This window comes from Peromyscus maniculatus, chromosome 6 (assembly GCF_049852395.1).
Source record: "Peromyscus maniculatus bairdii isolate BWxNUB_F1_BW_parent chromosome 6, HU_Pman_BW_mat_3.1, whole genome shotgun sequence".
NCBI lineage: Eukaryota > Metazoa > Chordata > Mammalia > Rodentia > Cricetidae > Peromyscus > Peromyscus maniculatus.
The window spans coordinates 7938204-7961873 of NC_134857.1; the positions used below are offsets into that span (position 1 = coordinate 7938204).

At 44.9% G+C, this 23670-nt stretch overlaps 1 protein-coding gene across 4 annotated transcripts in view; it reads right to left on the reverse strand.

Moving 5' to 3' along the window:
• Positions 1-373: 373 nt before the first annotated feature.
• Positions 374-23670, reverse strand: part of Znf639 (zinc finger protein 639) — a 194549-nt gene continuing 171252 nt past the window's right edge. Inside the window, exons 1-7 of one of the 4 annotated variants that reach the window (XM_076573890.1) lie at positions 11421-11566; positions 8271-8466; positions 7395-7464; positions 6477-6545; positions 4516-4626; positions 2025-2159; positions 374-1582 (exon numbers count right to left, since the gene is read on the reverse strand). In XM_076573890.1, coding sequence (XP_076430005.1) covers positions 429-1582; positions 2025-2159; positions 4516-4626; positions 6477-6534 — 1458 coding nt within the window. In that variant the 5' untranslated portion in view covers positions 6535-6545; positions 7395-7464; positions 8271-8466; positions 11421-11566 and the 3' untranslated portion in view covers positions 374-428. Of the gene's footprint in view, positions 1583-2024; positions 2160-4515; positions 4627-6476; positions 6546-7394; positions 7465-8270; positions 8467-10976; positions 11252-11420; positions 11567-23670 lie in introns of those variants that run through there. The other 3 variants (XM_006971138.4, XM_076573889.1, XM_076573891.1) reach the window with 3 other exon arrangements.

Genomic DNA, 23670 nt, shown 5'->3' on the forward strand with positions numbered 1-23670 from the left:
TTGGGCCTCCATGGGCACTGCACACACCTGGTGTGCTTACATACAGGCGAAAGACCCCACATAAAACCACTACTCTTACATACGTCCTCTGTGCCCTACTTCTGGTAGTGCAGTAGTTAAAGACTTCATAGAAGGTTGTCTTCAGTTTTGAAAACTATGGTCAGTTTCTTTGGTACCTTTGTTTCCATTCATGAACTTGGAGCATAGGCAAGAAACTGGGTAATAGTCACCAAAAGTGACAACTACAGACTGTCATGCAATTGAAAACACCACCATAAAGTATAATTATATACTGAAAAATGCAGTAATGCCAGAAAACAGTCAAGAAACTTGTCAAAGGCAAATTATACAGGCTGTGTTTCAGATCACCCACTTTAACATTAAAAAAGAATTTATTATTTTACTTAAACATTATGTAAAGATAACAGTCAGGTAGTCTCGTGGACTGGAAGGTGACTGATTAATTCCCTTTCATTCCCAAACCTCATCAAGCAGTCACTGCATTTATGAGGCAAGTCAACTGAATGCTTGAAATCAAGATGAATTTTAAGATCTTCAATTTGTCCTGTTGAATATTCACAATATTGGCATAAATAAATCCCTTCAGATAAATGTGAATTTAAATGCTTGCAATATTCTAACATGCTGGAAAAGCCCTTCCCACAGTCATCACAAACATGAGGGAATATTTTAGTATGCTCGATAGCAACGTGTCTGTTGACATTTGTGTGAAGTCTGCTCCGGAATCCACAGACTTGACACACAAAGAAGTTTTTGCATTTGTCAAAGGTGATCTTGCTTAGAAGGCTGCACTGCCCATGCCCACCACCGCTACACTTGTCACTCAGCTCGATCAGTCTTCGAGCGTGCTCATTGACCACGTGGCTGTGCAGGTCCTCAGGGTCCCCTGTCTCGTGCTCACAGAACTGGCATAGGTACTGCTCATCGCGGCTGTGCTCCTGGAAGTGCAGGTAGAGCTCACTGCTCGAGGAGAACTGCACATCACACTGCTCACACCAATAAAGGTGGTCGCTGAAGTGGGTGTCTGCAATGTGCTGGCTGAGGTTCTCAAAGATCACTGTCTTATAGTCACAGTACTTACAGATGTAGGGGTCTTCTTCGTGAAGTTTGGCATGCTCAATGAGAAGCATATTGGTGGAAAAGCTTTCCTTGCACACTCGACATACATTTGAGTCAGTGCGCTTGTGTTTCAGGATCATATGCTGCTTTAGGTCAGAAAAATACTTACTGTTGAATTCACAGAGTTCACACTTGTAGAGGCCACTGCTGTTGGCTCTCAGTAAAGGCCACTTCTGTTGGGCAGTCACATTCAAAGCTTGGCTCTTGTCAAGTATTTTGCAGAGTTTAGCTGGTGGTTCTTCATCAGTCTGGTCTTGGAGGCTCTCGGAGGAATTGTTCTCTGCCTCTATATCATAATCTTCAGAAATCGCATGAACTTCTACAGCAATTGGGACGTCTTCTGAGGTGTGAACCTCTATAGGGCTCTCCTCTTGAGTATGTTGATGCACAGACTCAGGTGAGTCACACTCTTCATCACAGACTTCAACATCAGCAGACTTTTCTGAAAGAGAGTAAGCCACTGTTGCAGCCCCTGTACTAAATAGACCATTAGAAAATCACCCTATTGTAGTACTAGACACAATACATCCCACTAGAAACAGTCGTCCCCAGTATTGGAGCACTGTACTAAACAAGCCCATTAGAAACCATTGTGTGGGGGCTGGAGAGATGGCTCAGAGGTTAAGAGCACCGACTGCTCTTCCAAAGGTCCTGAGTTCAATTCCCAGCAACCACATGGTGGCTCTCAACCATCCATAATGAGATCTGATGCCCTCTTCTGGAGTGCAGGCATACATGCAGGCAGAACACTATATACATATAAATAAACTTAAAAAAACAAAAAAAAAAGAAACCATTGTGTGAAAAGCAGTTACAGTACACATTGCTTTTACCTGATCTGTATAAAATATACTAAATTCTATTAGTTAATGAGTTCCCCTAACCTGTGGAAAAGACAGTCTGGTCTAGAATTCTAAGCACAGGACTGGGAACCAAGTAGTTCTGATTCCTATTTCTGGCCTTAGTTCCATCTGTAAATTTGGGCAAGTCATTTGATGTCTCAGGATCAGAATCATCATCTGTAAAAAGAATTAAAAAAAAAAAACATTTTATATCAAAGCATTAAGCATCACAAAATACTTTTATAGGAACAACTTAGATTTAGCCATGAAAGGATTTAGCTGAATTTTTCTCCAGTCTGGTCCTGCCCAGCCCCACGGACTCCACAGCCACTTATAAAACTATCACTTAGAAGCTTATATTAATTAAAACTGCTTGGCCATTAACTTAAGCTAACTACTGACTAGCTCTTACACTTAAACTCAGCCCATTTCTGTTCATCTATATGTTGCCATGTGTGTGCCATTACATGCTTCTCCCTAGACAGCCGACTGGCATCTACTCAACCTTCCTTTCCCAGAATTCTCTTTGTCTGTTTATCCCATCTATATGTCCTGCCTGGCTACTGGCCAATCAGCTTTTTATTTATTAACCACTCAGAGCAACACATTCACAGCATACAGAGCGATATCCACAGCAAAAGGACATACTACCTATTGCAGATCCCTACAGACACTGAGCATATACAGAATAATTCACTGCCTTTCTTTATATGCTCTACTTAGACTAGAATACACTCTAAACTTCCTAAGAAATGAGATTGAATCATTATTCCTTTAGTCCAGCCTCGTTCCCTCCAAGTTAGCATGGGAAACTGAAATAAGGGTCAACAGAGAAAACTAGTCTGCAACATGTGTGTTTTAATAGACTTTGTTTTGTAAAAACAGTTTCAGACTTAAGGGGAAAGTCATGAAAATAGTATAAAGTGCTCCTAATATATCACAATGTTTCCCCACTATTAATTCATTACACTAGCATGGGGCATATTTTGCAATTAATAATTAATATATGACCACGGATACTGACACATTATTACTAACTGTAGCGCATACTTCATTCAGACATACTCTATTTTTACCCAATGTCCTTTGCATCCCACATCACATTTAGTCATATCTTTCTAGGAGCCTGGAAACTGACTGTCTCAAGGACTAATGGTCAGCCATTTTGTAGAATGCTCCACTAGTGGAGTTTATCTATTTTTTTTTTCATGATTAGATTGGAATTAGGAGATCCTGTAGGGTAGACCCCACTGCCATCACTTTCAGAGCACACACTAACTGCTGAACTAACCAACCCTCTTGTCCTGGCTAATGTAGCATTTGGTTTCTGTACTGTGAAGCTGTTCTTGTCCCTTCCATAATCTACTCTCTGAAAGTGACTGTACAGCAAGTTCCAAGACAGCCATGGCACAAAGGGAAACCTGTCTTTAAAATAAAGGGGGGGGGGGTGAGGAATTATTTTATGCAGGACACTGTATCTTCTACCCCTTTCTATGCACAGTCTTTTCTAGCAGTATAGAGTCATGTTTCTCAGATGGTTTCAGCTCTGGCTATTGGAAGCTTTCCTTTTGTCTCCAATGCTGAGGTGGAAGCCAAGGGCTCATGGTGCTAGACAAGCAGTCTGTCATCTGAGCTCTCCCTAGCCCCTCAAGAGTGCCTTCAGCTCACCCATACTGTGTGTGTAGGTTTGTTTTTTAATACTTCCTATTTTCCAGCACTTCAAGATGCTCCAAACCCACCTTGTCTATTTCCTCCCCATGTCTAGAACCAGTCATGTGTACAGAGGCCTTAATTCCTTGGTATTATAAACCAAGATCTGGACATAAAATGTGTACACTGCTACTAGGTGCTTCTTTAGGCCTCACAACTGCCTAAAACAGTCCTGTTAACTCTCACAGATCCAGATGCAGGTCTGTGAGCACTTCTGTGTGAGCATTCGAGTCTGTACTGAGCCAGGTATAAGCTCACAGTGATAACGGAGTCACAGACAGGGAGCAGCAATGGGTGTAGAGAAAGCAAAGAGTGCATGTTCTTACCATTTGCCAATGCTCTAGAAAAGAGACAACAGAAAATTTCAGACTGAAAATACCAAACAGCCGCTCCTGATCCTTCCCTTCTATCAGCACGCCAGTGGGCAAAATTATTCCTAACACTTGACTACCAACACTGCAACTCTAGGTCACTCCTGCTTTGTATCAACTCGTAACCAAATAAAAGGATGTAAGAGTTTGCTTAAAAATGAAAACCACTTATTTGATTTAAAACAAACAAACAAAAACACACTTTTTTTTCCTGACATTACAATTAAAATGTTTGCCTGCCTTGGAACTATAAACCCACATTTCAAACTACCTTTTCCGATAATTCCTAAGGAAAGACATGCAAAGGCAGCTTTGTTTCTTTTTGCTTTTTTTTTGTAGTACTACACAGGAGTCAGTTCTTACACATAGTGGACAGACACTCACCCACAGAGGAATCCCTAGGTCCTGAAAAAGGAAGTTACAACAAGTATTCTGGAAAATAGGGGCCTTACCTTTGTTGTCAAAGTATTTTAAGTCTGGCTGTCTCATGGAGCAGACACTGTAACAATGATCAGAAAAGATTCCACTGACTCCATCTGTGATTCTGCTTATTCCAGAAGAATCTAAATGTAAAACAAAATGAAGACAATTCTCAGCATAATACACAGATGCACGAGCTTGTTTACATATTTTTGTCCACTCCTCTGCCCAATGTTAAAGATTGAACCCACTGCCTTGCACATAGACAAACCCTCTACACTGACCTACAGCACTAGCCCATATTTTCATGATTCTAATGAGTTTCAGCATGAAAAGCGTAGCATGTCCCTCAGTGTTATACTTTAGATCAGACACTGGCATTGCTTTTAAAGAGCTGTCGACTGAACTGTAGTGACTCTCACGGAGCTGAGTGGCTGCTGCACACCTGTGGTGTCAGCACTGCACGGCTAAGGGGATCAGCAAGGCTCTAAATGAATTCAACAAGATAAACTAAAACTTCAGAAATGGGCTGCAGAGAGGGCTAGACACTCGGATGCAGAGGAGCCAGGTTCAGTCTACAGCACCCACACAGTGGCTCACAACTGTCTGTAATTCAGTTCCAGGGGACCTGACACCTTCTGGCCTCCACATACATACATGTAGGCAAAACTGTCATACACATAAAAATATATATATACCCTTAAAAACATACAAGGAAACATTTGCCTTATAGTTTGAATCTCACAAAACACATGTATGTAATAAATGCTGTGTTAATGATGAAAACAGTGAATTAACTACCATGAACTACTAAGAAGTCATGCCACATAGTGCCGAGAAAGCATAATACATGAGGAGAAACAGTCCTAGGAGTGGAGAGGGCTTCTGAATACCAGCCATTCCAAATACTGCCTGGAAGCACCAATACACAATAGACCGAGCACTTTCCTCACAAGGGTCATGTGTAAGGAGCAAGCTAATGGGTAGCCTGAAAGAGCCTCAAGTTATGTGTGCTGGAGATGGACACACAGACACAAATCTCCTTTTTTTCTCTTTAAAGACAGGATTTCTCTGTATAACCTTGGCTGTCCTAGAACTCTGTAGACCAGGCTGGCCTTGAACTCACAGATCCACCTGGAGTGTTAGGATTAAAGGCATGTAGTACCATCAGCCTCTCCCCACCCCCCTTTTTTTTTTGAGAATGGATCTCATGTAGCCTAAGCTGGCCTCACTCTGGATCCTTCCTGCCTCCGCCTATCAAGTGATGGGATTAGAGGTGAACCAGGGCTTCATGTATGCTAGGCAAGCATTCTAAACATTGAGATACACCCCCAGCCCAGACCTCTTCTTCTGTTAACAGAGCAGAGCCAACCTCTATCACAAATCATACACTCAAGGTAAAACTGGGGAGGTAGAGAGATGGTTCCGTGATTAAGAGCACTTGTTGCTCCTGCAGAGGACCTGGGTTCAGTTCCAGCACCTACATGATGGTTCAAAACCATCTGTAATTACAGTTTCAGGGGACCCAACACCCTCTTCTGACTTCCCTAGGCACCAGGCATACACATGGTGCCACATACACACGCAGATAAACACTCACACACGTAAAATAAAGGTCATGGTTCCAAAAATAGTGCTTAAGAAAAAGCTTTATTCCTCAGTGCAAATACATCCTGCGGAAGTTACTGTTGCACCTTGAGCACAGTTTGTGACTCTGACAGGCAGAGTCCAATTATGCTGCGTGAGAAGTAAGCTTGGATATCTAATTTTAAATACTTATTGCCCATAGGGCCTAGCTGAGTAAGATGTACAGTTGTAAAGCATCCCTGTAGCATTCCATCTAGCAGACAAAGTATATGCAGATTTAGTCAATGTTCTCATACCAGAAAATGGCCCAGATATTGTCTTATCATTTATACAAAAATAAATGGGAATAACAACTACACGGAAATTAATCCATTACTCTTTGAAAATAATTCAATTATACACTAACCTGAATAACGAGAAGGGTGTAAAGTCTTCCTTTTTCTTTTTTTAGGATATTCATTCATATCTTTTCAGTCTAAAAAATGAAAAAGATTTAACAGACATGGTACAATAACTGATATTATTGTATAAATCCTTTTGAGCCAAAGAATTTATTGGCAATAAGACTTCTGGGGGGTGGAGATGGCTCAGCAGTTTTCTAAGAAGACTGGCTACTTTTCCAGAGGACCTGGGTTCAATTCCCAGCACCCATGTGGCAGCTCACTACTATCTGTAATTTGAGTCCCAGGGCACCAAATATGCATGTGGTGCAAGACATCCATACACATACTTTATAATACTTTATAAAGAAATCTGTGTGGAACATGAAAATAGGCGTCACAAGAACGACACTGCACAGTGCCTCTATTGCAAACATTATAAAAAGCCTACCAGACAAGCCTAGACTACGAGACCCTGTCCATAAACAAAAGCAAAACAGAGCAGCACACACCTTTTAGTCCCAGCACTTGGGAGGCTGAGACAGGCAGAGTTTGAGGCTAGCCTGGTCTACATAGAGTTCCAGACCAGCCATGGTTACAAAGAGAGACCCTGTCAACACACACACACACACACACACACACACACACACACACGCATGCATCATTATGCCCATGGGCATACAATGTTTCTACAGATTTCAAGTTAAACATGGATATTTTTCCTTAAAAAATATAACTGTGAGTCTATTAACATAATGGCTTCCAGAAAAAAAAGTGTTGTACAGAATCTTGGATTATAAGTAATTATTAAGAAAAATCTTAATAATGATTGTGAGGTCACATTCAACATTCTCCTGAGAATACAAGTATGGCGACCACCAAACAGCTAAGCTCCCATGAACCATTAGAAAATCTACTCATTAGTTTGGCTGTGTTCCACTTACCTGGTGTAACTCTCAACACTGCAGTGAGGAAAATGAATTACAGGCAAATTTCCCGTGGCGGCAGAAATGTCTGCAAATGAGAGAGACCGGCAGTCATGTAAGCAAGAGCAGCACTGCATGAGCCGTAGCCTGGGGTAAAATGCTCCCGCATCCTAAATTCGCCACGGAAAAATTAACGCAGACATGTTCTTTATGCTTTCTAACAACTACATATACTGATGAATATCCAATTATGTGTAAAATTTTTATATTTCTTGAAACAAACCTTTGTTCATAGCCATTGCTCTATTTTGATGATAAAATTATAGTATAAGTCTGCATTAATTTTATTCCGTCATTAGAAAAATCACAAATGGCTGGTTGTGGTGGTGTACACCTTTAATATCAACACTCAGAGGCAGAGGCAGGCAGATCTCTCTGAGTTTGAGGCCAGCCTGGTCTACAGAATGAGTTCCAGGACAGCCAGGGCTGTTACACAGAGAAACCCTGTCTAGAAAAAAAAAAAAAAAAAAAAAAAACTAACAAACAAACTGAAGCTCCTTCTCCCATCTCAGTTTAACATCTGTCCGCCCTACACACTGCTTTTCTCTCCCCCACTTCTTCCCTTTGAGCTTCTTGAGACAGGGTCTGTGTAGTGTGGGGTAGCCTGGAACCCCATGGTGGGCCTATCCTAGCCTCCTAAGTCCTGGGGTGACAGGACCAATCCTGTTGCCTGTGGAAACTTCCCTGAGGGGCACGCACGACTTCTGGGTCTGTCACACAATAATGATCACACAATAAGGTGACAGTTCCCATTTATTAAGCACATTCTTCTCCCTTAGGTCATCTTCCCAACAAGCCCATGAGGAACCCAGAAGGACTCCTTCTCAAACTCACCTCATTTTAAGCAGTGAAGAAATCAACTCTGGGCAAGTCCATTATGACATAGAGGACCAAAGATGGAACACTTGTCTCTGGACTGCTGGCATCAGTAACAGCTCTGTGGGGGACCCTCACTGCTCCACACCAGCAAGTTCACCGCTTCGCTTCACCTTCTTAGCCAGAGTAGGGAGGGGAGGTGATATCTGGAAACCTGACAGCCACACTCTTATAGAAACATTAGGTACAAATACAAACTGCTTCACCCAACACTGTCAACAACATTCTCTGGTTTGGGGAGACAGGGTTTCTTGTAGCTCATATCCTAATATATATTCTGATCAGGGAGAACAATGAAAATATGTCAAGAGGGTATTTCAGGTTGTTCAGAACATAAACAAAAAGAAAAGAAAACCAAGCATGGGATTAAAATGATTTAAAATAGCAGGTTGCATTTGGCCTGTCAAGCGAGAGAAGTCGGATGGGTGAGAGTCTGACTTCTACTTAGGACTGACACCACCAAAGGCTTATGAAGACCACTCACACCCCAAACTGCTAATCAACCTGCACATGAGCAAACAGCACGTATGGGCTTTCTGTATGCACACGTGCCTTCATGAAGACATTTGGAGTGTACACACATGCAAAAATGCCACAGCAAAGGAGTGGTGTGTCCAGAGGATTGAACTCAGGTCATCAGGCTTGGCAGCAGGTGCCTTTACTCACTGAGCCATCTTGCCAGCTCCAGAAATTTGGCTTCTTAATCAAATACTGTAAATCTGATGAACTTGTGCTCACTAGTTCTCCTATCAGAAAGATTGTGAATCATCTGAAACTTACCCCTGCCCCCAATTATACACACTGTATAAAATCAGGATGTTTAAAATTAAACCACCTAAAATCTATTCACTCAGAAAAAAAAAGTTAAATCTTGGTGATATATCCACAGTTTATAATGTATTGCTTAAAATAAAAAATAAAAAACCCAGGTGGTGGGGGGGGGGGCAGCACATCTTTAATCCCAGCAGAGACAGGCAGATCTCTGTGAGTTCGAGGCCAGCCTGGTCTAGAGTGAGTTCCAGACAGCCAGGACTACACAAAGAACCTTGTCTGGGGGTGGGTTTGGTGGGGAAGAACCACCCCAAAACTCTCTACTTTGCTGAGTGTGGTGGTCCATGACTTTATTCCCAGCCCTCAGGAGGCAGAGACAGGTGGATAGCTTTGAGTTCTTGACCAGTGAGTTCCGGGCCAGTCAGAAGTATATACTGTGTGTCAAAAAAGAGTGAACAGATGGGATGTGGTTATGTGTTAATTCTAAACTTATCTGTATTTGGTGTTAAGTGTTTTTGTTTGCTGCAACTCGGAGGTCTGCCTCCGCCTCCACCAGAGTGCAAGGATCAAAGGTATGCACCACTCCTGGCTGTCTTCATTTTTGAGAAAACATGAAAGAAAAATTCCCACTTTTAAAAACCCCAACCCCATTCTCAGGCAAAGGGCAGTCTGGCTGGCAGCCTTCACATATATCCCTAAAAAATTGGGGGCACAATATATGAAATATTATTTTAAAAATCATCCTCCATAACTGAGCGATGGCGCACACATCTTTAACCCCAGCACTCAAGAGACAGAGGCAGGTGGATCTCTATGAGTTCAAGGCCAGTCTGGTCTACAGAGCTAGTCCCAGGGCAGCTAGGACTACACTGAGAAACTGTCTCGAAAAACTAAAAAAAAAAAAAAGAAAAAGAAAGAAATAAAAACATCTTCTATGTCATCAGCAGAGCTCAGTGGCTCACAGCTGACATCTCAGCCCTCAGGAGGCTGAGGCAAGACTACATAGAAAGACTGTCTCCTAAAAATGAAATAAACGGTAACACACACGAAGGCATCTTGGCACCTGGCGTCTTTAAAACACTTATTTGTGTTTCCCAAAGAGACAAACCTTTTCAAAAGCTTTCCATACCACTTTAGATGTCTCTATATAATACAAAAATGCATTTTAAAATAGACTGTTTCCGTGTGTGTGTGTGTGTTTGTGGTCCAAGAGAGGGTGTCGGATCTCCTGGAGATGGGAGTTACAGCCAATCATGAGCCTACTCCAACTGGGTGTTCTCTCCAGCTCCCAACACTAAATTTTTTGACACAGGCTCATTGCGTTAAGACGTTTAAACACTTTATTTTTCACCACCATAAAAATAAGTATTTTCAGGACCGTCGTGATGGCTCAGAATGCGCTTACCAGCAAGCCTGACCTGAGTGTGAGTCCCGGAACCCACATGGTGGAAGAACAGACTTCTTGAAAGCTGTCCTCTGACCTCTACACTTGCGCCGTGCAACACGTGCGCATGCATGCACACAATAAACACATATAACCTCAAAAACAAAAGGAGAATTTTTCACATTCTAATTGAAGCCCGGCGTAGTGGCTCACGCCTCTAAGCCCAGCCTGGGCTACACAAGACCCTGTCACAAATAACAGGGATCGAAGCGGGTTTCGGAGAGCGCTGGTCCCACCTGGCCTCTCCTGAGACCCGCCATCCGTGATGACGCAGGGCCGGGTCCCCGCTGGCCTCCAGGGACCCCCGGGAGCGGCCTCCCGCAGGCCCGCATGGGCCCCCCGCCGCAGAGTGCCCCCCGAGCCACGGCCGATAGCGCACCCGGCCGGCCAGGCCCCGCTCGCCCCGCGGCCCTCGCTCGGCGCGCAGGCCCCGGGAGGCCGGCCCTCACCTCACGCAGCAGCGCAGCTCCGCCGAGGCCCGCCCGGACGATGGTACGGAGGGGGCTGCGGGGCCGCCGCCCGCGCCCTCCCTCGCCACCCGCGCCCTCTTCGCCCTGCCCTGCCCGCCAGGCCCGGCCGCACTCACCCGCTCGCCCGGCGCATGCGCCGCTGCAGGCCTCGAGGGCGACGGTGGGGGAGAAAAAAAACCCAAACCCCAGGTTGAGGGCGTGGCCTGAGAACGAAGAGGGCGTGGTCTCGAGCTATGGGCGGGGCTTGGCAACAGGCCGCGGGCTGGAAGTGGCTAGCGGCCCTGCGGGGCCCAGCGCCCCCTGCCGGCGCCTCCCCACCGTGCGGTCTCCCCGGACCCCGAACTCAGCATTTTCTTAACAGCGGGGCCCCGGAGCCCGCGGTGATCGATCGGCCGGGTCTTCGTGTGATCATTAGCGTTTCACCTTGAAGTATCTCGCAGCCTGACGTCACACACCGCATGGTGGGTGCTCTCAAGCCCCAACAAAGAACATCCGGGCTAGATAAATCCAGGTCCCGGCGAAACGCGACTGGAGCGGTGTCCTCAGGCCACACCCTGGATTCCAAAGGTCTTAGGGATTGGAGGTGGGGTTAGAGAGGCTGAAGAAATGGCTCAGGGCTAACTGAGAGTAAGAGTCTCTTCCAGAGAAAGCACCCACATGGCAGCTCACAACCGCCTGTCCTGTAACTCCAACTGCAGGGGATGTGATGCCTCCGCAGGCACACACACACACACCAACACACACATACACATACACACACACCACACACACACGCACACACACACACACACACCACACACACACACACACACATACACACACACACCACACACATACACACCCACACACATACACATACACACACACACACACACACACACACACCCAAGTGTAACTAGTGAACTGAGGCTACCACAACGAATTGGATTCCGTCACTGAAATACTTTTCAGACCTTGACAGTCAATGAGCAGATGGAGAAGCACTAAATTAAGCAAACATAAATAATTGTGAACATAGTTTTCGAATTATCCCTTGGGCTGAAGGTTACTTCAGTAGTGGTCTGTGCTTGGCAGGGTGAGGCCTGAGGTTTAGCCCTCGGCATTATGAATAACAATCCAGAGTGTGGCTGTGTGTTTCCCGAGCTCCCTCTCAGTGTTAAGAATGGATTCCAGTGACGGAGAGATGGCTCAGCCGTTAAAAAAACTGGCTGCTGGACTAGGAGGCCCAGGTTTAATTTCCAGCACCCACGACGAGGCTCACAATCGCCTTCTCATCTCCAGGGGCACCACGAACACACGTGATGCTCAGACATACTTCCAGGCCAAGCACTGACACACATAAAAATGAAATATGTTAAAAACAAAACAACAAAAACCCCCACCTTTTGTTTGTTTTTCAAGACAGTTAATCTGTGTAACAGCTCTGGCTGTCCTGCAACTCGCTTGGTAGATCAGGCTAGCCTCGAACTCTTAATCTGCCTCTGCCTCCCAAGTGCTGAGATGAAACATGCTCCAGAACGTCTTGTTTATATAATCGCAGGCCTCCACCACTGAGCTGCCTCCCCAACCCTATTCTGGGTGAGAGTTAAAGATGTCAGTACAATTACAAAAAACAGGCTGTGGGTGATACTCGGTTTTGTGATTTAAGCACCCAGGGTTTAACCAATTGTAAGTGAATGGCTAAATGGAGTCGGGGTACCTCACTCCCAAAGTCACCTGCGAAGTCCCAGCTGTGGTTGGTGTCTTGGCCCCACTGATGCGCTGTGTCCTTGCTGACGATCACCTGCTACTCAGGCAGTCCTCACTTCCCTCCCCCAGCTGAGGTACTGGAGAGACAGTGCTTGTTTGTGAGGTTCATTTTAGTGACCTATAGGCTTTTAGGGATCTATAGGTGTGCTCGGCTTAGACAAATGAATATTCACAAACGTCGGTGTGACCCGAATAAAGTAAGAAAGGATTTGCAGACACTCTTTACTCCTAGTGTGCTTAGCACCTGGCACAGAAAAGGGAATCGATGAATGCTCAATACAAGATGTTGAATTCATAAAGATGCTGCCGCCGGTACTGGATTCTCAGAGTGAATCCAGTGGAGGGCACAAGGGGGCGCCATGCAATCATCGTCGGTTATAACTGTCTAGTTTCTCCTGCTTGCCCTTGCCTGGTCGGTCTGCTACGAAGCCGTTTTATTCCAAAGCATTTTGTAGTCAAAAGTAAACACACATCCTTTTGTCTGCATCACTGAAAATCAAAACAAACAAACAAGAAAAGCTTGCTGGGTGAGCCACGTAGTCTCCTACGTCCCAGTATTTGGATGCCATGCATCATTGCCATAGATGATGAGCTGGAGTCTTTTTTGGTCCCTTTTCAAGGCTCCTTTTTTCTCCTCCGCCTGAGTGGCAGCTGGGTAAACTCTTCAAAGTCTTAGGATAACATTTTTACAGGAGTATTTAACCACCAGCCTCCCAACGTTTTGCTATACATGTATTATAGCTTAAGTTTTTCCTGATTACACAGGTGTTATACAGTAGATAATAGACCAGTACAAAAAGAATGAAAAATTAACAAATCCCACGTCTCTGAACTGACCCTTTGATCCGTGCCTTCCCATGACTTTTAAACCTTCATGCACATATACATTCTCAAAATCAGATTATCGTGTTAAGTGGCAGCTTTTTTCAGTTAATACAAACATTCCATGTGCTATTAAAATGCTAGTGGCACCTTACAATTACTGTAAATGACCATATAAGTTAAATCGTGATATTTAAGTTGTTTGCACCTTTTCAAATACCTTGCCAAACCAGGCATGGTGGCAAATGACTGTAATCCCACTAGGAAAGTGGCGGCAGAAGGATCACATGTTCAAGGCCAGGCTCAGCTACATTCCAAGTTGGAGGCCAGCCTAGGCGACAAGCTCCTCATGTTCCCAGCTGTGTTCCGTGAACATGCATTTGGATTCATTAGTGAGCCTCCTGCTTAGCGTTTTAAGGAACTGCAGTAGCCACTGTAGAGGGGGTCAGTACAAGGATATCTTTCAAGCTTTTTTCTTCTTTCTTTCTCTCTTCCTTCCTTCCTTCCTTCCTTCCTTCCTTCCTTCCTTCCTTCCTTCCTTTCTTTTTTTAAATTTTTTTTTAATGACAGGCTTGAAAGGCCACCAGGGAAATCTTTTCAGTTCTCTGTGGGCCGTAATTGTTTCAAGTATTTCCATATTCTGAGTTTTGAAGTCCTGGCATTACACACTGAATGGTAAGCCCAGGACCTGGAAGACCCATCTTACCATGAGGGCTAATGTTATGTGTTAAGTTTAAACTACTGTGTTTAACAGATCTGTAAAACAGAAATGCCTCTAACCTGTAAGCTTCACTTGCCCAAGGACAGTTAACTTCCTGGAATGCTGGGGGCTGTTGTTCATGTAAGATAACAAGCCACATTTTTAGCTTCTGTAAATAAGCTTGGTTGCCCCAACTGTACAGAATGTGCCTGATTACATGTAGGCAGGAAGTATGTCAGGATGTATGCTTGCCACCGATTGGATGAAGGTGGGGAGTATGTAGCCTTTATAAGCCACTGTCCAGTGTAACTCAGGGCTATACTCTGGGAATCCCAGGTATGCACTTGGCCAGTGTCTGTCATTCTGACCAATATTTATTAAAGCTTACTTCAAATTTGGCTCAAAAAGTGTGGTAGTGGTCTTATTTTTGAAGGTGGGATTAACACTTGCCTGCTGTGAAGGTTGACTAGCCAAACTGAGAAGCAGAGAGTTCCCTCACCAGAGACTAATCATGGAAAGATTGCTCATTGCAATTTCTGAAACTTGTACTTGTGGCGGCCAGGCAGGACTCCATGCATCTTTCCCATAATCCCCTCCTTCTCCTTCCTCTCCTTTTCCTCAGCCCCTTTCCCTTTCCTCTTCTCTCCCCTCTTACTTTCTGCCCCTCCCCCCTCTTCGTATTTTCTCCCGGGCCTTCCTGAGACTCACTAAATAGCCCAGGCTGGCTTCAAACTCCTGATTCTCCTACCTCTGCTTCACAAACGCAAGGGATGTGAGCCACCACAGGTAGCTAGAAAACAAACACTTAAAATTTGTAAAAGAAATAGAAATAAAGAACAAAGAAAAGGAGGAGTGATTGAAGTTTCTACTTCACAGCGTTATCATATTGACTTAGATAAAGGGGTCGTGCCTGTCCCAGGGCACTCGGCAGTTGCTGCTGTCAGCCATGACATGGACTGGACAGTCAACCGCAGCAGCCTGGCAAGTCCCTCCTCTTCTAGGAACCTTGGCTCTGGTAAAACCAGATCCTTAACTTAAACACAGAAAAGAATTTCAGGACTAGTCAGTATGAAGTTGGGACTGTTGACGTTGTTTTAATATATATTTTAAGCGAAAGAGAATCTTGGATTTGCCCGAGAGCAGGAGCACCTGCTTTTCAAAGAGTGACAGTTATTGTCTTCACGAAAATCGGATATGGAGTTGTGCTGGGGCCTGAGTCTGTTGTCGTCAGAGGGTTGGTAAGTGAGCTGACAGGGCGGTCTCTGCAGAGCCCCTGGCAGGATGCCATGCCATGAGTTAACACTCCAGGTCACAGAGGCAGAAGGCGAAGTACATCTTTAGGATAAAGAGTCCCGTTTGAAAATTCCAGGAAAGTCTGGGAGAAAGGCCCCACCCAAGGTCTCATACATTCAGGCCTCGATCCTGCCTCATTGACTTTTTAACACGAAATCTATATGAAAGGAGTGTGTCAGCCATCTTCACAGCAAATGTTTATTGTGCTGGATTTCCCCCCCAACTTAATATTTTTATTAATTATTTGGGAATTTCATACAATGCACCCTATCACACTCAAAACCCATTCCTCCCAGGTCACCTTCCCACCCTTGTACCTCACACATACACGAAAGAAAGAAAGAAAGAAAGAAAGAAAGAAAGAAAGAAAGAAAGAAAGAAAGAAAGAGAGAGAGAGAGAGGGAGAGGGAGGGAGGGAGGGAGGGAGGGAGGGAGGGAGGGAGGGAAGGAAGGAAGGAAGGAAGAAAGAAAGAGAGAGAAAGAGAGAGAAAGAAAGAGAGAGAAAGAAAGAAAGAGAAAGAAAGAAAGAAGAAAGAAAGAAAGAAAGAAAGAAAGAAAGAAAGAAAGAAAGAAAGAAAGAAAGAAAGGAAGGAAGGAAGGAAGGAAGGAAGGAAGGAAGGAAGGAAGGAAGGAAGGGAAGGGAAGGAAGGAAGGAAGGAAGAAAGAGAGAGAAAGAAAGAGAGAGAAAGAAAGAAAGAGAAAGAAAGAAAGAAGAAAGAAAGAAAGAAAGAAAGAAAGAAAGAAAGAAAGAAAGAAAGAAAGAAAGAAAGAAAGAAAGAAAGAAGAAAAAACCTACCATGTCCAATTTTTGTTGCCCATATACTCACTGAAGCATGGTCAAACTCCCAGTGGCCATCCTCTTAAAGAAAACTGAGTCCTTCCCTTCCCTACCCCCACCAGAAGTCATCAACTGTGAAGAACTGCAATTCAGGATCCCTGTCACAATTTTTGTTAAAGATTGATTTATTTATTTATTTATTTATTTATTTATTTATTTATTTATTTATTTATTTATTATGTATACAGCATTCTGCCTGCATGTATCCCTGCAGGCCAGAAGAGGGCACCAGATCTCATTGCAGATGGCTGTGAGCCACCATGTGGTTGCTGGGAATTGAACTCATGACCTCTAGAATAGCAGCCAGTGGTCTTCACCTCTGAGCCATTTCTCCAGTCCTTTGCCTATCACAATTTTTAAGAGTTCTCTTCAATGGTTTCTTCTGGACTGTTTCTTTTGGGGGGGGGTGCAGTTGGGAGGGGAGAGGCTGTGACAGAAGACACTGAATGTCTCTCATTCTTAACTGTGAGTCTGCAGTCATCATTACCACTGCAAAAGAAGCTTTTTTGCCCTTTACAGTCAGCAGCAGTACAGATTACGGACTTCCACATCATTTCTAGTGGCAGTACAGACCATGAACATCAACACTGCCCTTGGCCACAGCTGGACCACAAACACCATCATGGACCCCAGAGGCAACACTGGCCACAGACACCAATATGACTTCAGCAGCAGCATGGACCACAGACCTCTTCATGGTCTCCAGCAGCAGCACAGACTATGGACATCCCAGATGGCCTCCCAGCAATAACATAGGCCACAGACATTGACATGGATTCCTGCTGCAGCACAGACCATGGACATCCACATGGACCTCAAGCATCAATAGGGCAGCAGCATGGAACACCAACACCAGAACGTTTCCCAGTTGTAGCATGGATCACAGAGACGACCTGTGCATGCCACAGTGTACAAGTGGAAGTCAGAAAACAACTTGTAGGAGTCTGTTTTCTCCTTCCATCATGTGAGCTCCAGGAATTGAACTCAGATTATCAGACTTGGCAGCAAGGGTCATTACACACACTGAACAATCTCAGCTGCCCACAGAAAGTCATTTTAAACTTATAAGAAAAGACAGGGTCTCTCTGTGTAGTCATGGCTGACCTGGAATTTACTGTGTAAACCAGGCTGACCTTGAACTCACAGAGATCCTCCTGCTTTTTGCCTTCTGCATGCTGAGATCACTGGCATGGACCATTATACCTGAACACTTTAAACTTTAAGCTCACCAGGATGGGGGTTCAAATTTACATTAAGCGGACATGACTACATAAGGTGAGTTGGTGGGACAGGAAACTGAACGGGGAGGTGCTGCCGAAGTGCAGACGTGATAACAGACGTGGCGGAGGAGGACGTCCAGTCAGCTTCAGAGCCAAGGTCTTAAGTCCGTGAGTTGTTCAGATGCTGAAGGGTGGTGGCTCTGCAGTGCTGCCAGCTTGAAGGAAAGGACATTAGAACGACCAGGGATGACAAAGGCAGGGGGCTTTTTTAGAACCCATGGTTCTGCTCTGCTGTGGTCTAGACTGACTACCCTCTCAGGAAAGAGAATAACAACACCAAATGAACTTAGAGAAGGCAAGGATACCCTGAGCAGAGAGAGCATTGGAAAATGCTGTTTTTGTTGTTGTTGTTGTTTTGGAAAATTAGCTTGGGCAGGCATGATGACGGTGCATGCCTATGGGTAGAAAGCAGAGGAGCTAACTGTAGGCAAACTTCTCTGTTCAGCCAGCCACTCCCCAAATAACCACACAGAGACTTCAAGATCATCCTCAGCTGCATGGTAAAAGTTTGAAGTCAGCCTGGGCTACATAAGACCCAGGATGGACAGAGAAAGGGGGTGGTCTGAATATGTTTGAGTCCCCTCCCCCTTTGTTGTTGTTGCTGTTTTGGTTTTTGAGCATTGGGGATTGGACCTGTGGTCTTCAACATGCTGAGCATGTAGCACTGAGCTGCAGACTCACAGGCCATCCCTGAGCCTGCACTTTCCCCACAGAACACAGCTCCCTGATGGAGCTGGTAAAAATGTTCACATCGTGGACAGTCCCTTGTCTCTGTCAACTGCATCTCTCCTCCCTTTCAGTGATTCTCAGCCTGGGACCTGGTCATGGAAATTGATCAGATGAGACAACAAGGTGTATTCTGGAAGTTCAGGCACAAAAGGAAGGTTTGTCCTCGGGGACATTCCATCTCGGTTCAGAGGCAGGAGACTAATTACAAGGGAACGTCTCAGCAGACTTAGAGGAGACGGAACATCTTGGGTAATTAGCATTTCCACCCTCAGGGAAGCACCGAGAAGTCTCATCTGGTATTTGTGAACTAAGTTACCCAAATCTTACATCCACTTTAATCCTGAAAAGATGAATGAATTTTTTTTTTTTTTTTTGGTTTTTCGAGACAGGGTTTCTCTGCGTAGCTTTGCGCCTTTCCTGGAGCTCACTTGGTAGCCCAGACTGGCCTCGAACTCACAGAGATCCGCCTGGCTCTGCCTCCCGAGTGCTGGGATTAAAGGCGTGCGCCACCACCGCCCGGCAAGATGAATGAATTTAAAGGATGCTCAGAACACATGAGAAATTAAATGGCTGTCCTCCATTTGGCTTCTCAGAACTGTGGACCTATTGAATTGTATATTCTTCCTTCTTTCTATCTTCTCAGAATCTCTTTATGTGTCTCTAGTTAGTCTGAAACTCACTATGTAAAGCTGGCTAGCCTTGAATTTGCAAAGACCCTTCTGCCTCTGCCTTCCTAATGCTAACGGGTCCAGACATCACCATGGCCCCAGGTGGCAAGCAGAGGCCACCCACATCAATGTGGCTCCAGGTGGCATCATGCCTCACAAACATCAACATGGCTTCAGGCTGCAGCACAGACCATGGACATCTGAGTGGCCTTTGGTGGTAGCATGGGCCACAGACACAAACACAGACCTGGCCACAGCAAGACCACAGATCCATATATGGCCCTCAGTGGCAGCACAGACTGGGACATCACCATTGTTCACAGGCAGCAGCACAGGCCACTCAGATCAGTGTAACCCCCAGCATCAGCATGGCCCATGAACATCAACAGGGCATCAGGCTGCAGCAAAGATCATAGGCGCCTGTGTGGCCATTAGCGGTAATACAGGCCAAAGATATCAACATGGATTCAGGCCATGGCATAGGCCATGAACATCAGCATGTCATCAAGTGATAACACCGTCCTCAGACATTAACCCACCCCAGCCACACCAGGGCCACTGACCCACACAGCTCTCAACGGCATCACTGGACACAGTGGTCCTTTGAGGAGGTCAAATTTAGGAATGGACCATTCCTCATCTCAGGCCTCTGTTACTGCCCAGAGCTGGGGTGATCCTGTGGCTGAGCAGCTTGTTCAGGTGCTGAGTCTGTATCTGCCTAAATTCCTTAAGTTCTGGGGTGTTGCACACCATCCCATTGACCCCACTAGGCAACGACATGATCCACCATCAACTTCAGCCCTTTCTCATGCCCATCACCATGTTAGGTCACCAGTTCTGTCTCTCTCCACAGTGCATGCACCACTCTGCTCCCCGATCACCCCCATCTCTCCATCACCTGTCTCCTCTTCACAGTGGTGCCTGCTGGGGCCCACCTCACCTGTCCAAGCATTGGGAGAAGGGGCGTTTCTTCCACTTTTTTTGGGAGGGTTGTTTCAAGACAGGGTTTCTCTGTGTAGTTTTGGTGCCTGTCCTGAAGCTTGCTCTGTAGACCAGGCTGGCCTTGAACTCACAGAGATCCTCCTGGCTCTGCCCCCCTAGTGTTGGGATTAAAGGCGTGAGCACTACCGCTGCCCAGCCTCCACTTTTATTTTTAATAAACAATTTAAAAATTGTTAAACATGCAAGTTAAGTGAATATAAATGGGGAAAAACTTTTTTTTAGACAGGGTGTCTCACTATGTAGCTCTGGCTGGCTTAGAATTTGTTATGTAGAACAGACTGGCCTTGAACTCACAGAGATCCATTTGCCTCTGCCTGAATGCTGGAACTAAATCTGCATACCATCACACCTTCAAAACATTTATACATTTATAAATTCATCATATCAAACATCTTTTTGGTAACTTGAAATCTAAAGGTCATGAGGTTATTTATAATATAACAAGGTAAGGTAATAAAATATTTGTTAAGTATCTGGGTGATTTGTAAACAAGTTAAAAGATTAAAACATTGAAGATAGCTTTTTGTTGCTGTTGTTTTGGATTTATGGTCAGGGTCTTAATAAGTAGCCTAGGATGGCCTTGAACTCATGAATCTACTGCTTCAGCCTCAACTGGGATTATAGGCCTATACCCAAAGATAGCTCAGTAGACTGGAGCCTAAGGCAGTGAGGTCCTTGCAGAGTGATGACCTAGTTCCAAGATCTCGCTCCAGAGGGGAGAGTGGAAGATGCTCTCAATGAGGACCGTCCTGTCCTCACTGCTTTTCCTGCTGCTGTGGTAACATCCCCGAAAAAAGCTAATTAGGGAAGAGGGATTTATTTTGGTTCACGGTTCTGGAAGGATACAGTCCACCATGATGGGGAAGACAAGGCAGTGTCTGGGAAAGCATGCTGTCTGATCCTAGTGCACTCAGGAAACAGACTGGACAGGAAGTGGGGACGGACTATAAACCCTCAAGGCCAGCCCCTCATAGCTCATTTCCTCCCTAAAGCTCCACCCCCCAAAGGCTCCACAACCCTCTCATATAGCTCCACGGCTGGGTACCATCTGTTAAACACATGGACCTGAGAAGGATATTCCATTTTCAAACCACAGCACTCTGAAATGTCTGGGCTCACTGAGGACATCAGCAACGTGATGATCTAAGCAGCCTGGCTGCCATGGTGTTTCTGGGAACACTTTGAAACATTCTGGCAGATCTATAACATAGACATAGATGGAAAAATCAAACTTTTAATTCTGTTTTGGAGACAGGGTCTCATATAGCCTAGGGTAACCTTGAGATCTTTATGTAGTCGAGACTGACCTTGAATACCAGATCCTTCTGCCTCCACCTCCCAAGTATCAGGATTACAGGCATGTACCACCATGCCCAACTCAACTTCTCTTTTTGTTGGTTTGGTTTTTGATGCAGCCCAGACAGTCCTTGAATTTACTCTGTTGCTAAGTCTTGCCTTGACCTCAATATCTCCCTGGAATTTCAAGTGTGCACTGCCACACCTGATTTATGGACTGTTAGGGATGGAGCCAGGGCTTCACGAATGGGAGGCCAGCACTCTACCAGCTGAGGCTTTGTCCCCAGCACCAACATTCTACTCCTTTTTTGAAACAACTATTTATTTTTTAATACGTGTGTGTGTGTGTGTGTGTGTGTGTGTGTGTGTGTGTGTGTGTGTTGACTGTGTGTATGTGTATGCACCACATGTGTATAGTGACCACAGCATCAGATATCCTAGAAATGGAGTTATGGGAGGTTACGAACCACCATGTGGGTACTGGGACCTGAACCCAGGTCCTCTCCAAGATAAATAAGAACTCTTAGCCACTGAGCCATCTCTCTGGTCCCCAGTGTTCTATTTCATAAAAATCTCAGAAATGTCAACAGGTTGTGTACATGAAAGGTCCTCAAAAATACCCAGAGGATGAGCACTATCTTATAATAGCTTTCTGGTTTCTAATTCCATATGCTGCAAATCAGCCCAGACTCTGCAGTAGCTTTTTGTCTATTAGAAATAATTCCTAAACAGAAGTAGATGGAGGAGGAGATAGTCTGTTGTATTCAGCTTTATGTTTTCCTGCTGTTCTTAGTTACTGTTCTATTGCTGTGATGAAACACCATGACCAGGGCCATTTATAAAAGGAAACATTTAATTGGGGTATTGCTTACAGTTTCAGTGGGTTAGCTCATGACTGCCATCATGGCAGGGAGTATAGAGACAGGCGGGTAAGCAGGCAGGCAGGCATGGGGCTGGAGCAGTAGCTGGCAGCTTTACATCCAGACCTGCAGGAGGCAGTGGGCAGAGAGAGAAAGGGAGATTGGGCCTGGGGTGGGCTTTTGAAACCTCAAAGGCCTCCTCCAGTGACTCACCTCTTTCAAGTGTGGGAGCCCATGTAAGAAAGCTATAAATTTATTGTGAACTATGAATGGGGCAGAGTACAGAATGTTCTTCCCACAAGGTGGCCTTCTAGAAAGAATAGTATAAACTATGGTAAGTGAATGCACTTAAAAGCAAGGACCTGGTGGAAATGCCCTAGCATGTCCACATCCTCTCTGTGGGAATGTTCTTGGCTCTTTTCGTATGATAAGATGATAAGATGATAAGACATAACACCGGGTGTACTCCCTGCTGTCCTTGTATTTACCTAACTACAGTAGATTTCACCTCATGTTTTCACTTTAATAACAAAAATAAGAAGTGCTTTGTTTTGTACTACTCTTGAGCTCAAAAACTTCAAAAAAGAAAAGAAAAGAAAAAGTCCCCTGGTTTGTCCCCATTTAGATCTTTAGAATATATACTTTGATCCTGGAGATTCAGCCTTGCTGGCCAAAGGGCAGATTGACATCCAAAGCCACACCTACTCCAACAAGGCCACACCTCCTAATCCTTCCTAAACAGCCTGCCAACTGGGGACCAAACAGTCAGACACATGAGTCTATTGGGACAACCATCATTCAAACCACCACACCTGCATAGCACACTGTGCTGCAAGCACTAAACAGACATGGCTGACTGTGTGAATCAACCCCGGTAAGAGCGGAGAGAACTCAGTGATTGTACTAAAGACAGGGACATCTTTGGAAAGGGCACAGGATTGCTCTCTGATATCTGTGGCATAAAAGTGCGGCAGGAATTGAGCAGGACAAACAGGGAAACTTTATCCAAACCTTGGCAGGTGAATAGCCCGCCTCTTATGTGGTGTCTCATCTCCCTATTTTTTCACTCAGAGTTCACTGTATGAGCCCCCTCTTCAGTGGGAGAGGAGGTGCTGTAGCTCCATCTGCATTCTGAAGATGAAGTTTATTTCATCTCTGGTCATATTTACATTTCAAGGCTTGATCAAACATAGTGGTCGTCATTCAAGAGTAACACACAATTTTCTTCTGTCCATAAAAAGGAGACTGAGACATGAGAAGACAAAAATTGGGGGGTTACCTAGGCCTCCACAGTGCTGTTCCTGGTAGACATTAGTGCCTGGAATGCCTCACAAGCCAGTGGGAAATCTTAGTGTCTGAATGCAGGGGGTATATGGGTTGCTGTTGTTAATATGTATTCTACCTTGGATTTTTTTTTTTTTTGAAGGACAAAGAGT